This window comes from Phyllostomus hastatus, unplaced genomic scaffold (genome assembly GCF_019186645.2).
Source record: "Phyllostomus hastatus isolate PE091 unplaced genomic scaffold, TTU_PhHast_1.1 phas_scaffold_501, whole genome shotgun sequence".
Lineage (NCBI taxonomy): Eukaryota > Metazoa > Chordata > Mammalia > Chiroptera > Phyllostomidae > Phyllostomus > Phyllostomus hastatus.
In genome coordinates this window covers 55,827,617-55,841,388 of record NW_025334033.1, presented here as the reverse complement: position 1 = coordinate 55,841,388, position 13,772 = coordinate 55,827,617, and the positions used below count along the sequence as shown (strand labels likewise).

The following is a 13,772-nucleotide window of genomic DNA, read 5'->3' as shown; positions in this document are numbered from 1 at the left end:
AGAAAGGAATAAATAAAGTTTCAATCAGAATTCACCTACTTTGGTTGCCATATAGAGAACTGATTCAAGGAGGGCAAGTTAGGAGACTTTTGCATTAATATGAAAAATGACGATGGCTTGACCAGGAGATGGCAAGGGGCAGTTGGACAGGGCTGTGTCTCAAGGTGTTTTCTGCATATTGAAGAGGCGGGTTTTAGTAGTGGATTGGATGTGGAGGGGATAAGGGAGAATAAATCCAAGATGACTCCCACATTTCTGACTTGAGTAACTAGGTAGATGGTAATTCTGCTTCTGAAATATGGAACACTGGTGGGAGTAGGTGAGGTGTAGAAATTAAGGGTTTGACCCTGGGTATTGTAGGTTTAAGATGCGTGTGAGTCATACGAGTAGAAGTGTAAAATACCTGCGAGGTGTTTACTTTGAAGCCTGAAGGAGAAGTCTCTTCTAGAGATTTTAAGAGTGGTCAGCATAGAGAAGTGTATTTGGAGCCATGGAAGTGGAGGATATTTAGAGAGAAACAGTGGCGATAGAGTCAAGGACAGGGCTGAGAGCTAAGGCGCTGCACTAGATGGAAGTCATTACAAAGAGGAACTGGACTGAGAAGGAACAGCTAGTGAGTGGGGAATCCAGGAGCACATAGAGCCATACAAGTCAAGAAAGAGGTACAAGTACAGACAGTTTCAGAGATACAAAGATTTAGAAAATTTATGAATCCAGTGCAATCCCTATTAAAATACCAATGACATATTTCACAGATATAGGAAAACATTTCAAAAATTTATATGAAGCCATAAATGACCCCAAATAGCCTCAGTAATTTTGAGAATGAAGGGGGAGGGGTCACAATACCTGATATCAAACTCTATTACAAGGCTACTGTAATCAAAAGTCTGCTACTGGCATAAGAACAGACACATAGATCAGTGGAACAGAACAGAGAGCCCAGAAATACACCCATGTCTCAATGGTCAATGAATATTCAACAAAGGGGGCAGGAGCATAAAATGGAGTGAAAATAGCCTCTTCGAGAAATGGTGTTGGGAGGTCCGGACAGGTACATACAAAAACATGAAACTTGACCACCAATTTGCACCATACACAAAATAAACTCAAGATGGATAAAGGCTTTAAATATACCATAAACACCATAAAAGTCCTAGAGGAGAACATAGGCAGGAAAATTTCAGATATTCCATGCAGCAGTGTTTTCACCGATATGTCCCCTAGAGCAAGGGATATAAAGGAAAGAATAAACAAATGGGACTACATCAAATTAAAAAGCTTTTGTATGGCTAAAGAGAAGAGCAAAATGAAAAGGGAACTGACTATATGGGAAATTATATTTGCCGGTGATACCTTGGACAAGGGTTTGATCTCCAAAAAATATAAAGAACTTACATGACTCCACACCAGGAAGACAACCCAATTAAAAAATGGACAAAGGACTTGAACAAATACTTCTCCAAGGAGGACATACAGAGGGCCAAGAGACATATGAAAAGATGCTCAGCATCATTAGCCATCAGAGAGATGCAAATTAAAACCACAGTGAGATGCCACTTCACACCATTGAGAATGGCCATCATAAATAAATCAACAAACAACAAGTGTTGGCGAGGTTATAGAGAAAGAACTTTAGTGCACTGTCGGTAGGAGTGTGGACTGGTACAGCCACTGTGGAAAACAGTATGGAATTTCCTCAAAAAGCTAAAAGTGGAACTGCCTTTTGACCCAGCAATTCCACTGCTGGGAGTATGCCCCAAGAACCCTGAAAGAACAATTCAAAAGAAACTATGCACCCCAATGTTCCTATCAATGATGTGATAAATAAGACCCATATAAGGCCAAAAGATGAGAAACCTTAAAAAAAAACAACTAAAGCACAAGAACATTAATGATCTAAGTAAGAAGCTGACTAAAATGTGCGCGTGACAGAAGATGAGCAAAAAGCATCGATTCTCTATGGTGGAATAATTTATAAGAGGTATAATAAGTATATCATGCAAGTCACACAGATAACTGATAAAAATAGTAGTATGTCCATTCAAAATTGGACAGGAGTGGAAGTGAGTTAAATACAGGGCCTGGCACAAACGACCCCCCTTTTTTATTACAAAATCTTTTATTATGAAACCATAAGCATGTGATTCTGTAACATAACACTATCACACTCAAGCACACCATAGGACATTTTAGGTGCAATGTTCAAATTGCTGTCCATGTCATACGAGGCATTCATATACCCTACCAACCACACTCAGGCAAGCCTTCCCTCTCTGCCAGACCCTGTATTGCAAAACAGGCAGTCAACTGAAAGTGTCTAGAATTGAATACGATGGAAGTACCAACAAAAGAATTAAGAATGGAAATGGTTGGGTGTGGTTGCCAGCGAGGTATGGACTCGAGGTAAGGAAGTGTGAGAGAAGAAGGCCTTTGCTTTTCTTTGTAAGTCTTTCTGTGCTATTTTACTGTTGATCCTGTATGTTATTAATTTGGTGGGGAAAAGGTTATGGGAGACACGTTAGTGAGGGCTGAGTTTGTGACAGCATACCCTGATGTAACTCGATAATGAACTGCTGGAGAATTGCTGGAGAGGATGTGAGATTAAGAGTTTTGTTCTCCGTCCATTCTCTTCCTTCTTAATTTAAAATGGAAGATATTGCGGCCGATTTGTTTATGGAAGGTGATGTTCCAGTACAGCAGTGGTTCTCACAGTGTGGTCTGCAGACATGCAGCATTAGCATCACCTAGGAAGTTCTAGAAATGCACATTCTTGGGCCCAGTTGCAGCATTAGATTCTGAAGTTTTGGGTGTTGGGTTCATCACTCTGTGCTTTTAACAAGCCCTCCAGGTATTTCATAGTTTGCTAACATTCGAGAACCACTGCAGTATTATGTAATAATATTATGTTGTAATTTTTTTAATTGTATAGATTTTTTCAAATAGCCAAATTAAAATATTTCTCTTCATTGCTTAGGTCGGATGCTGAAACAAAAAGGGCTTTGGAAAGATTGACTGAGAAGCTGAGTGAAACCCAAAAGCAAGAAATGGTGAGAACTCTGTTTATGAAAAGCTCTGCTTCGTGTGTAGATGGCAGAGAGGGTGGCTGGGCTCATTGCACTCCCACTGAAGTTTAGTAAATTTTAACTCTTTCAGCAGTACATGTCATTTTGTCTAAAAATGCGTTTTATAGCTCTTACAAAATTTTCATGAATTGTAAGTGTTTAAGTTTTAAATATTTATAGTGGTAGCATTTTAGAGAAAGACTTATCATTTGTTTTAGGTTTTAGAGTTTTACCATGAATAATTTAAATTTCACTGACTCAGTCATTCCTTTATAGCTTTTGGTAAATGATTTTTGAGAAATACAGAATTTGTGGGTAATGGCTCTGTAGCACTCCCATTCTGTATTTGAGGTCATCTTACAGAATTGCATACACAATAGCTGCAAAGACCTCCTTGCTGTCTGTCCTTGTTTTAGATAGTAGTGATTGGAAATACCCTGAGTTCTGGAGTTTTATTATCTCATACTCAGATTGTTCACACTGACTTTGCAGTGGGTTCTTTTTATCAAATCACTGTTCTTGGTGGAATTAAGGTTAAAAAATAAAGAACATACAGTGTCCATTTCTTTGCATCATCTGTGTTTTTTTTAAAAAAGAGAAAAATAATAGATATTCTCATGAACCTGTTGCAAATTTATCAACTTCAGGAACAATGTCTATTCATTCATTCATTTCCCACAGTACCTTTTGCTTTTTCAAGACTAAAAAAGTTAGCAGATTATTTTTTCTTAACATTTTATTCAAACTGGAAGTTTCCCAGTAAAAGCAGATAATTTTTCTCCAGTTGTTAATTGTGTTTACAGTTCCTTACATAGACATGTTAAGTTTTTTTTTTTTTGAGTTTGAATTTGTTGGCTGCATCTGCTAAGAGATGGATATGCTGCATTATCAGAGATCATCTCAGTTACTGCCTATTCAAAAATAAGAATAAGCCCCTGACCACATAAAAGCACCTTCCTTTTGAGTTTTTAGTGCTGATTTCTTTGTGGTGTGCCCAGAGAGGTGAGGATACAATGCCTGTCTTTTGTTGAAGTACACAAATGTTTTCAGTTAGTGTGTGATGGTGTGGCATCTAATATGTGATCAGCACATAGGGTACTTATTTTTTTATTTTACATGAAGTCCTAGATTTTCCCAGACACACCAAGGTCACCTTTAATTTACACTGTACCTGTCTAAAATATCTAAAATATCATATACTTCTAATGAAGGTTTTTTTTTGAGATTAATAGATTGATGACTTTCTTAATTGTAGTAGTTCACACAGGAAGAAATTTATGCCATTCTCAGTTTTACGAACTATCTCAACAGGAGCTGAATGCACACTTTCAAGAATGTAGTTCTAAGGTCCTCTATTAAATGATCTTCTGGCTCTTTCCATAAACTCTAGAGTGGGATCTGTTACTTGACAATGGAAACTGCTGAAGTTTTTTCTTTGCCTTTTTTCTTTTTTTTTAATTTTTAAAATTTGGAGGTATAATGCACACACATAAAAGTACACAAATCAGTGTATATTTTGATTAATTATTGTGAGGTGAACATGCCCATGTAGCCACCACTCACATCTAGAACTAGAACATTACCAGCGCACAAGAAGCCTCCTTATTTCCCTTCCCCATCAGTAACTCTTGCCTTTTTAAAGGGGACTATTATTTTAACTTTTAACCCTTTAGATTGCTTTTGCTTGTTTTAGTCTTTATTAAATGCAGTCATTCAGGACAAGGGTTTGTTTGTGTGTGTGTCTGGTTTCTTTTACTAAACATTATGATTGCGATATCTCTGGGTGTTGTGTCATGTATTTGCAGTTAGTTCATTTTTGCTGCTCTTTAGTATTCCATTGTATAATATACTGTAATATATTGTGAAATTTTATGATGGATATTTGAATTATTTCAAATTTTGGGCTGTTATGAATAATGCTGTGGTGGATGATCTTACTATTTCAGTGCATCTGTGCACGCATCTCTGTTGTTACTAACATGGAGTGTGAGTGCTCAGCGCCTTCCAATGTAGCAGTTTCCCATAAACAGGTTTTCAAAGTGGCTGCCCTAATTTACACTCTTACTATCAGTGTATGAGAATTGGTGTTGCTTTCATCTTTTCCAACACTGATACTATTTAATTTTTCAGTAATAGCCATTATGTTGGGTGTTTATGGTATCTCATCATGGTTTTAATTTGTATTTTCATGATTACTAAAGATGATGGGCATCTTTTTTTTCATATGTTTGTTGGCTATTTGCTATTTTTTCTTTTGAAATATCAGTTTGCTTTTTTGGCCAGTTTTTTATTGGGTTGCCTGTCTTTTTGTTATTGATTTGTAGGAGGTCTTTTTATATCTTATATATGAGCACTTTGTCAATTATACGTGTTGCAAATACCATCTCCCATTCTAAAACTGTTTCTTATTTTTAAACCCTCTTAATGGGATCTTCTGTTGGTGACTGAAGATATATTTAATTCTCTGCAAAAAAATTGCTTAGATAATTTGATAATTATTATGTGTGAGAGGACATACTTGCTTTTTGTTGTAGGTTAGAGGCCATAGCAGTTATAGATCACCTTATTATTTGTTGTTGAGATATTTCCTTAAAGATTTTATTTACTTTTAGAGAGAGGGAAAGGGAGGGAGAAAGAGAGGGTGAGAAACATCAATGTGAGAGAGAAACATCTTATTGGCTGCCTCTTGCATGTGCCCCAACCTGGACCAGGCCTGCACACCAGGCGTGTTCCCCTACTGGAAATTGAACCAACAACCTTTTGCTTTGTTGACCAACACCCAGCCAACTGAGCCACACCAGTCAGAGCTGTTGTTGAGCTATTTCAATGTTGAACTTCAGTGCCAGGTTTTAACTGTTTCTGGTTGACCTGTACTGTTAGCGTATCGAACTTCAGGATTCCAACGCAGAGGCTAGGAGCTGGGTTAGGGGAAGTTCAGCCAGGGAGCCCCTTCCTTGGAAAGGCTCTCAACTTCAGTTTTTACCCCTTGGACCCCACATATCGGTTAAAAACTGTTTAGCTTCTCACTGTCTCAGCTGCCATTTGTTAAGTGGGCTGATATTTCAGGGAGAAAGTGGCCTAAAATATGGACAAATCTCTCTGAATTTCTTTCTTCTCTTGCATTTGGTCTCATATGTCTTTACTTCTTTTTAGTTTTCCAGACTTATTTGAAATATTATTTCTAGCTTTTTAAGTTATTTCCATTGGAAGGGTTGGTCTGAATTATTTAGCCTGTCATTTTTGGAAGTGAAACTCCCTCAGTCTTTTTGTATATATCATATTTCATTACTATGTTTGCTGTTTCTAATGCATAAAAGTTGAGAGGTTTCCAGCTGTTGTACAAGGCTTCTTTTACTTGCTACATAGGTATACAACATGTGAGCATGCTTGTAACAAGGGCTTTGACCCAGACTTGAATGTCCTCAGTGTTCTGCCAAGGTCTTTGTAGATTTGAGAAGCTATGGGCATGTCTAGCTGAACCGTCATGCTGTCTTTTTGACATTGTTAGATATTTGGGATGGTTTGAGTTGAGTTTGAAAATGCCAATTTGCCTAGTGCACATTACATTTGTTAACTTTTACCTAGCTAGCAAGTACTGTCTACACAGTCACTCTAGAATGTTAAAATGTGGTTCTACAGTGTAACCACTGATCTGAAAGTTAAAGATAAATTTAAAGAAAGCCTGAGTTCTTTCATGTCACCACTACTGTTGATCAGAATTACTGCACATCAGATAAAGCTATGATTGCACAACTGGATGTCACACCTCAGTAGCTCACTGCTCACTGGTGTAACTGGTGTGTACACCTTGCTAGTTTACTCTGCTGTCCAGTGTGCTCAGCTCATCGGGACATATTTGTTTTTATATTGTCTAAACCAGAAAAATTGCACACACCTAATTGTGCACTTAATTGAATCGTTCATCTGCCAGCTCCTCACATTAAGTTGTGATGTTACAACTTGCTTGGTGCTTTACGTAAATTTGCTTTCAAAATAAGATTGTTCAGGACTGTACAGAGGGCATCTCAAACCACACGTGGGCGTATGTATGTAGTCCTGATTAAGAAACAGATTTCTAATGCAAAAACTTAAGAATAATATTGTCGAATTTTAAAAAGGTCTTCTGCAGGTCACATGGTGTTTACTTCAGTGTGTACAAGGCTTAAATATAGATTTTTGTGACTCACACATTCCAACTGAAGTCGACATTTATGTTTTATAACTATTTGATGTATTGTGTTGTATTTGTGAATTTATGATAGCATACTGTCAGAAAAGATATGGTTCTGTTATTTAAGCATTAAACTTCTCAGCGACTGCAGCTGTTTCTCGCAAAATTAGAATAAAATTTCCACAATGATGCACGTTCACTGTGGAAAACTTTTAAATATTGTACAAAGAAAAAGAATGACTGCCCCATCTCACCAATTTCCTTTTCCATTGGTAACCACTGTTAATCTCATGTATTGTGCATTATTCTGAGGCTACAAGTGTTTATCATGCATTTTCTTAGTAACTAAAATATATTTTGAAAGTTTATAGAACACATTTTTCTTTGAGAGGCAAAAAGTACTGGTTTCTATCATACATGCCAAGATCTGATTTGTTAATCCTTTGTGAATCATAGATTTTTGTTTATTTGTTTTGCAAGCTGCCTGTTGGAAGGGAATAATTATTTATAGCATGGTATTATGGAGAATACTTTCTGTTAACACTTAATTGTGGTAATAATCAATATCTCATGGGCTTTATACCACAGGGGAAATTAGTTGTCTAGAATTTGCCCAGTTGAGTATGATATGAGTGGATTATTCTTTGATTAGTCATGGTGGGAAAAGTCAATTTTATTTTAGTTTTCTATGGAAAGGTCATTATTTTAATAAAAAATGTAAACATGTATCCAGCTGTTTCTGGAAGAGTCAGCCATGAATTGAAGTACAAATTCTGAACCCTGCATTTAGCATAACATGGTTATTGAACAGATTGTAACACCTATTTGTTGAAATACATTTTACAACAGTATATATTATTAAAGATCTCAGGAATCAACACAGGGAAAAGTCAGAATACAGTCCCAGAAACAGAAGGTCTTTGTTTTTGTTTCACCCCCACTCATTGAAGGCTCCACTTATAAAAGCCATTCTAATTTTTATTCTTACTGTATTATTTTTTATAACTAAATATAAAGACTTTAGACTTTTTGATATCTTAGTAGTAAATTTAATTGGTTAATATGGGTCTCTGAAAAAAAATGTATTTTTGTATTAGCTGGTTAGTATTTTTCCCTTCTGTAGCAGAAATAAAAAATTAAAATGAAGAGGCATTAATGAATGCAGTCTTTGTAATAATTCTTATTGGGAATTATTACTCCATAGTGATAAATGTGTGCTGTGCTGTTTGGTGCAGTGTCCATGCCCTCCTATTTAGAGCTGTGCTTACATGCTCTTTGGTCTTCTCAGTTGCAGAAAATGGCGTCATAATCCACCCAGTGGGCACCTAAAAGTCACTGTACATCTTTTTCTTCATACCACAGTTTCAGTCCATGATAAAACCTTGCCCTTTTTGTTTCTGAAATCTTGCTCAATTCCATCTTCTTCTGTGTAATACTGCTCTTAAAAGCACCATCAATTCATTGAGTTCACTGCAGTGGCCCCCACTGAAGCTGGTCTTTCTCCTACATGTTCCGCATCTTTGCTCCTGATGGTAGCCAAGTGATTTTCAAAAATTGACATTAATTTTTGACAGTTGTCTCCAAATTGTCTCCAAATTTTTGAATGGCTGCCTCTGTCATTCAGGACTCCAGTGAAATGTCATCACCTTGATAGACTCCTCTCTCCCCTGCTCTCCTTTTTGTTACATAATTGGTAGCAGATTGCAACTGTTCTGTATTTTGCCATTTTTACCTAATGTATTTCTGAGATTTGAGTTTGTTCCCTATTAGCATCTATTGAGCATTCTAATTCCTTTCTTTTAATATTTAAAGCATTGAACTGAATGAATGTTTTATAATTTATTTACACAGTTTCATATTAATGGGCAGTTAGGTTGTGTCCGTCTTCTGCTTTTATACATAGCACTGCAGTGAACGGTCTTGTATATGTGCCATATTTTCACATGGGAGAGTAAATTGGTAGAGTAAATTTCTAGAAGTGGATTTATAAGACTAAAGTCTACAGGGATTGTAATTTGTTACGTATTGTTCAATGTTATAATCAGAATAGTAAATGCCTTCTTTTAGCATTTTTATCTGAGAATTGACATTTATCTTACCCTTTCCTAAGAAGGATGAATGGTGACCCACTGTAAAATTAAAATATATGTTGAAATTCTGCTAATTCCAACTGGCCCCTAATATAAGACTTCTTTATTCTCTTTGGGATCAGATCCCCATACTCCTCCTGTCACCACTCCCACCCCCAGCAGTTTTTTTGGACACATGGTTACTCAAGTAGAGATGACATTTCCCAGTTTCTCTGTATAAGCTAAGTTGAGACCATGTGAATCAGTGTGAGTGAAAGTCATGCATTCCACTCTGACTTGTCTTCTTGAAAACAAAGCTACTTGTCTGGAAGTTTCTCACTCTCCCTTTATGTGGGTTGAAATGAGGATGTGTACTGACCCAGCTTAAATCATGCCAGTGAGGCTAACAACCTAGGGGACAGGTGAAGAAGCAGCAGATGGAAGGAACCTTAATCTCTGACTGACCCGAGGGAGCAGGGTGGCCTGCCAGCGCTCTTGCTTTCTTCTGGGCTATAATACGAGACATAAACAAACTTATTTAAGCTGCTTTGTATTTAATCTCTTTGAAATAGCCTAGATGGTACCTTAACTAATACAGAAATGTTTCATAGAAATTGGGGAGAAAGATCAGACAGAAAACTAGGATTATCCAAATGTATGTTTTAGGTCTTTGGTTGTTGCTGACTTAATTGGGGTTGTGTGACTCATGGTCTTAGCAGTAGAAAAGGGGAGATATTTTGAGCATATTGATATGTCTGGGTGATTGGATCTATAAAGATGCTTTTGTCGATTTGGAGGTTTATAATTTACCACTCTTGGAAATCATAAAATACTTTGTGTGTTTATTCATTTTCAGCCATGCTAGTAGTGTGTGTGTGTGTGTATTGCTTTATTTTTCGTCAGGCTTGAATAAAATAGAGCACAGATATGATGATTCTCCCATGTTCTAATGGATGTGTAGGACAATAGTTGTACTTGCTTACCATTTTGTGGTTCACTAAGTAATTCTCTCTTTCAGTTGAGACAGCATGGGTGGACCTGGAGATTATTATGCTAAATGAAATAAGCCACTCAAAGAAAGATAAATACTATATGGTTTCACTTATCCGTGGAATCTAATGAACAAAATAAACTGACAAATAAAGTAGAAACAGAGACATGGACACATGGAACAGACTGACAGCTGTCAGAGGGGGAGGGAGGAGTGGGGACTAGATGAAAGACGGTGGAAGGATTAGCAAAAAAACATATGTATGACCAACAGACAAAGATAACAGTGTGGTGATGGCTTGGGGGAAGGGAGGGTGGGCACTGGGTGGAAATAGGCAAAGGGGCGGGGGGAATTGGGGACTTCTGTAATAGTGGCCACAATAAAAATAAAGTTAGCCCTGGCTGGTGTGGCTCAGCAAATACAGTGCTGGCCTGCAAACCAGAGGGTCGTGGGTTCGATTCCCAATCAGGGCACAAACCTGAGTTGTGGGCCAGGTCCCCAAGTAGGGCTCACTCAAGAGGCTACCACACATTGATGTTTCTCTCCCTCTCTCTCTCCCAGCCTTCCCCCTCTCTAAAAATAAATAAATAAAATCTTTAACAAAATAAAAATAAAAGTAAAGTTAAAAAATATAAAAAGATCGATTTTAGTAGTAATAATCGAAAACCTCCAATTAATAGCGGCCTAAAAAAGACAAAAGTTATTTCTGGCTGTGGAAAGGTCTTAAGTAGGGAGTTCAGGTTTCCGTTGTACTGAACTACAATGTATAAGGTATTCTGGCTCTTTCGGTCATGCTCTTCTTGTTTTGTCTGCTGTTATGACCCCAGACTCATGGTCTATGACGGCAGCACCTGTGTGTCAGGCAAGCTGAGGGAAGGGATGAGCATGAGAGCAAAAGGCGCCTGTGTGCTGTCTCTATGGATAGTTTCTTGAAGTTGTCGCTTGACACTTATGTATGTATCCCTTCGGCCAGAATTTAAGTCACATGGCCAGCTAGTAGCTGAGGAAGCCCGAAAATATATTGTTTACATTTGGTAGCCACTAAATTTCTTTATTATGAAAGACATGTAAGTAGGGGAGTAGATATTGGAGATAACTATTAATCCCTACCATGTTATTTATATTTTCTGTCCCACTACTTCTATACTTTAAACAAAATTTATTTATTTATTTTTAGAGAGAAGGGACAAGAGGGAGAAAGAAGGGAGAGAAACATTGATGTGCGAGAGAAACATGGATCGGTTGCATCTAGCGTGCTCCCAGTTGGGGACCTGGCCTGCAACCTATGCATGTGCCCTCACCGGGAAACGAACTGGTGACCTTTTGGTTTGCAGGACAACGCTCAACCTACTGAGCCAGACCACTATGGGCTACTTCTATACATTTTGATTTACACGTATGGCAATCTGGGCAAGTTATTTTTCCCATTTTATGGATGATGATACTGATTTTTTGGAGATTAAATTAGTTGTACAGCTCAAATAGTGCATGCTTGGCTCTAGAAGGCTAATGACAAGGCCAGTGTGTGGCACAGTGGGGAGTAAAGTGGTGGTCATCTATCACTGCATGACAGAGGAGCCAAATACCACTGAAAACAAGTATTTTGAAATGGAGAACAAAGTTCTATGGAATGGGTAGAAATTTTGTGGATGGAATGGAGAATATGTGTGTGTGTTTTTTCATCAGACTAGCTTATTTCCTGGGTGAGGATTTATTTGAAAACAGACTTAAAAATTGCATTAGTTATCTATGGCTGCCATATCAAATTTCCCTGAACTTACTGGCCCATAACATTTACTGTCTGACCATTCCTGTAGGTTAGGGTTAGGAGTCCAGACGTGGCTTAGCTGGCTCCCTTGGCTCTGGGTCTGTCATGGCTGTGATCATCTCACATCTTGCATGGGGTGGATTTCCTTCCTAGCTCATTTAGTTCCTTAGTAAATTATTGGACTGAAGTATCAGTTTGTCATGACCTGTTGGTCAGAGGCTTCTTTGGTTTCCTTGACATGTGGCCTTTGCACAGAGCATCTCACAACCTGGCTTGTTTCATCAGAGCAAGCAAGCAAGAAGGCCAGCGAGAGGGCCAGCAAGGTTAAGATGGAAGTCGCAGTGTTTTGTAACCTAATTATGGGAGTGACATCTCATTACTTGTTCTGTGTTGTTCATTAGAAGGAAGTCACTAGGGCAAGTCCTCAGTCAAGAGGGAGAAATTGCACAAGTGCACGAATACTAGGGAGAAGGGGCCACTGAAACTTTGTCAGAAGCTGCCTCACACAAACAGTTCAAAACTGGGAGAAAGTCCTCCAAATACAGCAACTTGACATCATCACATGTACTGGCCACATGGGATGATAATGTCTAAGTGGTGAAGTAGATAATGCCTAAGTAATTTTAGATTTTGGTTTCCGTATTTGGTTACTTGAACTGCTTTAATTTTGGTAAGATGCTAATACACACAGCCTTCTTTCCCGAAGTATAGAGCTGATCCAACTCATTGAATTTAATTAGAGAAATCTTAATTTCTTATTCAATGTTGATCCTCAATAGATAGCGAGCTGTTAGAAGGCAGGGTCTGTGGATGCAGCTTGTGTGTTGCTACATCCCGAACCTCTAGCTTGCACACTGACTGGAGCAGATTAGTGTTCGTGCGTGCTTACTGAAGGAGCCCCTGGAAATGGACTTGGGCTTCCCCGATACTACTGGAAATTGAGACTGCTGTGTGCGCATTTCTCTCACTGATTCGTCGTGTGATCCCTGATTAATAGCTTCATCAGTGATTCATATCTTTTGATTTAACAATTTCACTTAAAGTTTGTATCATTAGTTTACAAAAATAATCTGATATAGGAGTGTTTGTCACAGCATGTACCAGTAAAAATAAATAATTGTTATCCTATTATCAATAAGGAATTACTTCAGTCAATTATGGAGAACTATGCACTTGTTAGGAATGAATATGTAGATTTGCTTGTTATTATGGAAAATTGTCCACAGTATGTGAACAGCAAAAAAGTTTATAAAACTACATGAAATACCCAACTTTTGTTCAAAAAAAGAAATGAAATAGATATGTATTTGACCAGTCATGCACATATGCTTAGAAAACTTCTGGAAGTGTACAACGAAATGCTTAACAGTGGTTTTTCTTTTATGGATGGTATTAGCAAATTATTTCTTTTTATCATCCTATATTGTTTATTTTTAATTGTGGTAAAATGTATAACATAAAATTTACTATCCTGGCCATTTTGAAGTGTTCAGTTCAGTATTGGTTTGTACGTTCACCTTGTACAACCAATTCCAGAATTCTTTTCATCCTGCAAAACTGAACTGATACCCAGTAAAAGTAACAAGATCCCATTCAAAACATCAAGCCTTTCCAGGCATGTTGCCTCTGGCAAGCACCATTCTATCTTCTGTCTGTATTTGTCTCTATTCTAGGTACCTCATATAAGAGGAATGATACAATATTTTTC

At 37.7% G+C, this 13,772-nt stretch overlaps 1 protein-coding gene across 4 annotated transcripts in view; it reads left to right on the top strand.

Moving 5' to 3' along the window:
- Nucleotides 1-13,772, top strand: part of CEP128 (centrosomal protein 128) — a 349,655-nt gene that overhangs the window by 40,064 nt on the left and 295,819 nt on the right. For all 4 annotated transcript variants that reach the window (XM_045823801.1, XM_045823799.1, XM_045823798.1 and 1 more), the window contains one exon: nucleotides 2,978-3,050. In XM_045823801.1, the coding sequence (XP_045679757.1) occupies nucleotides 2,978-3,050 (73 nt within the window). The remainder of the gene's footprint in view (nucleotides 1-2,977; nucleotides 3,051-13,772) is intronic.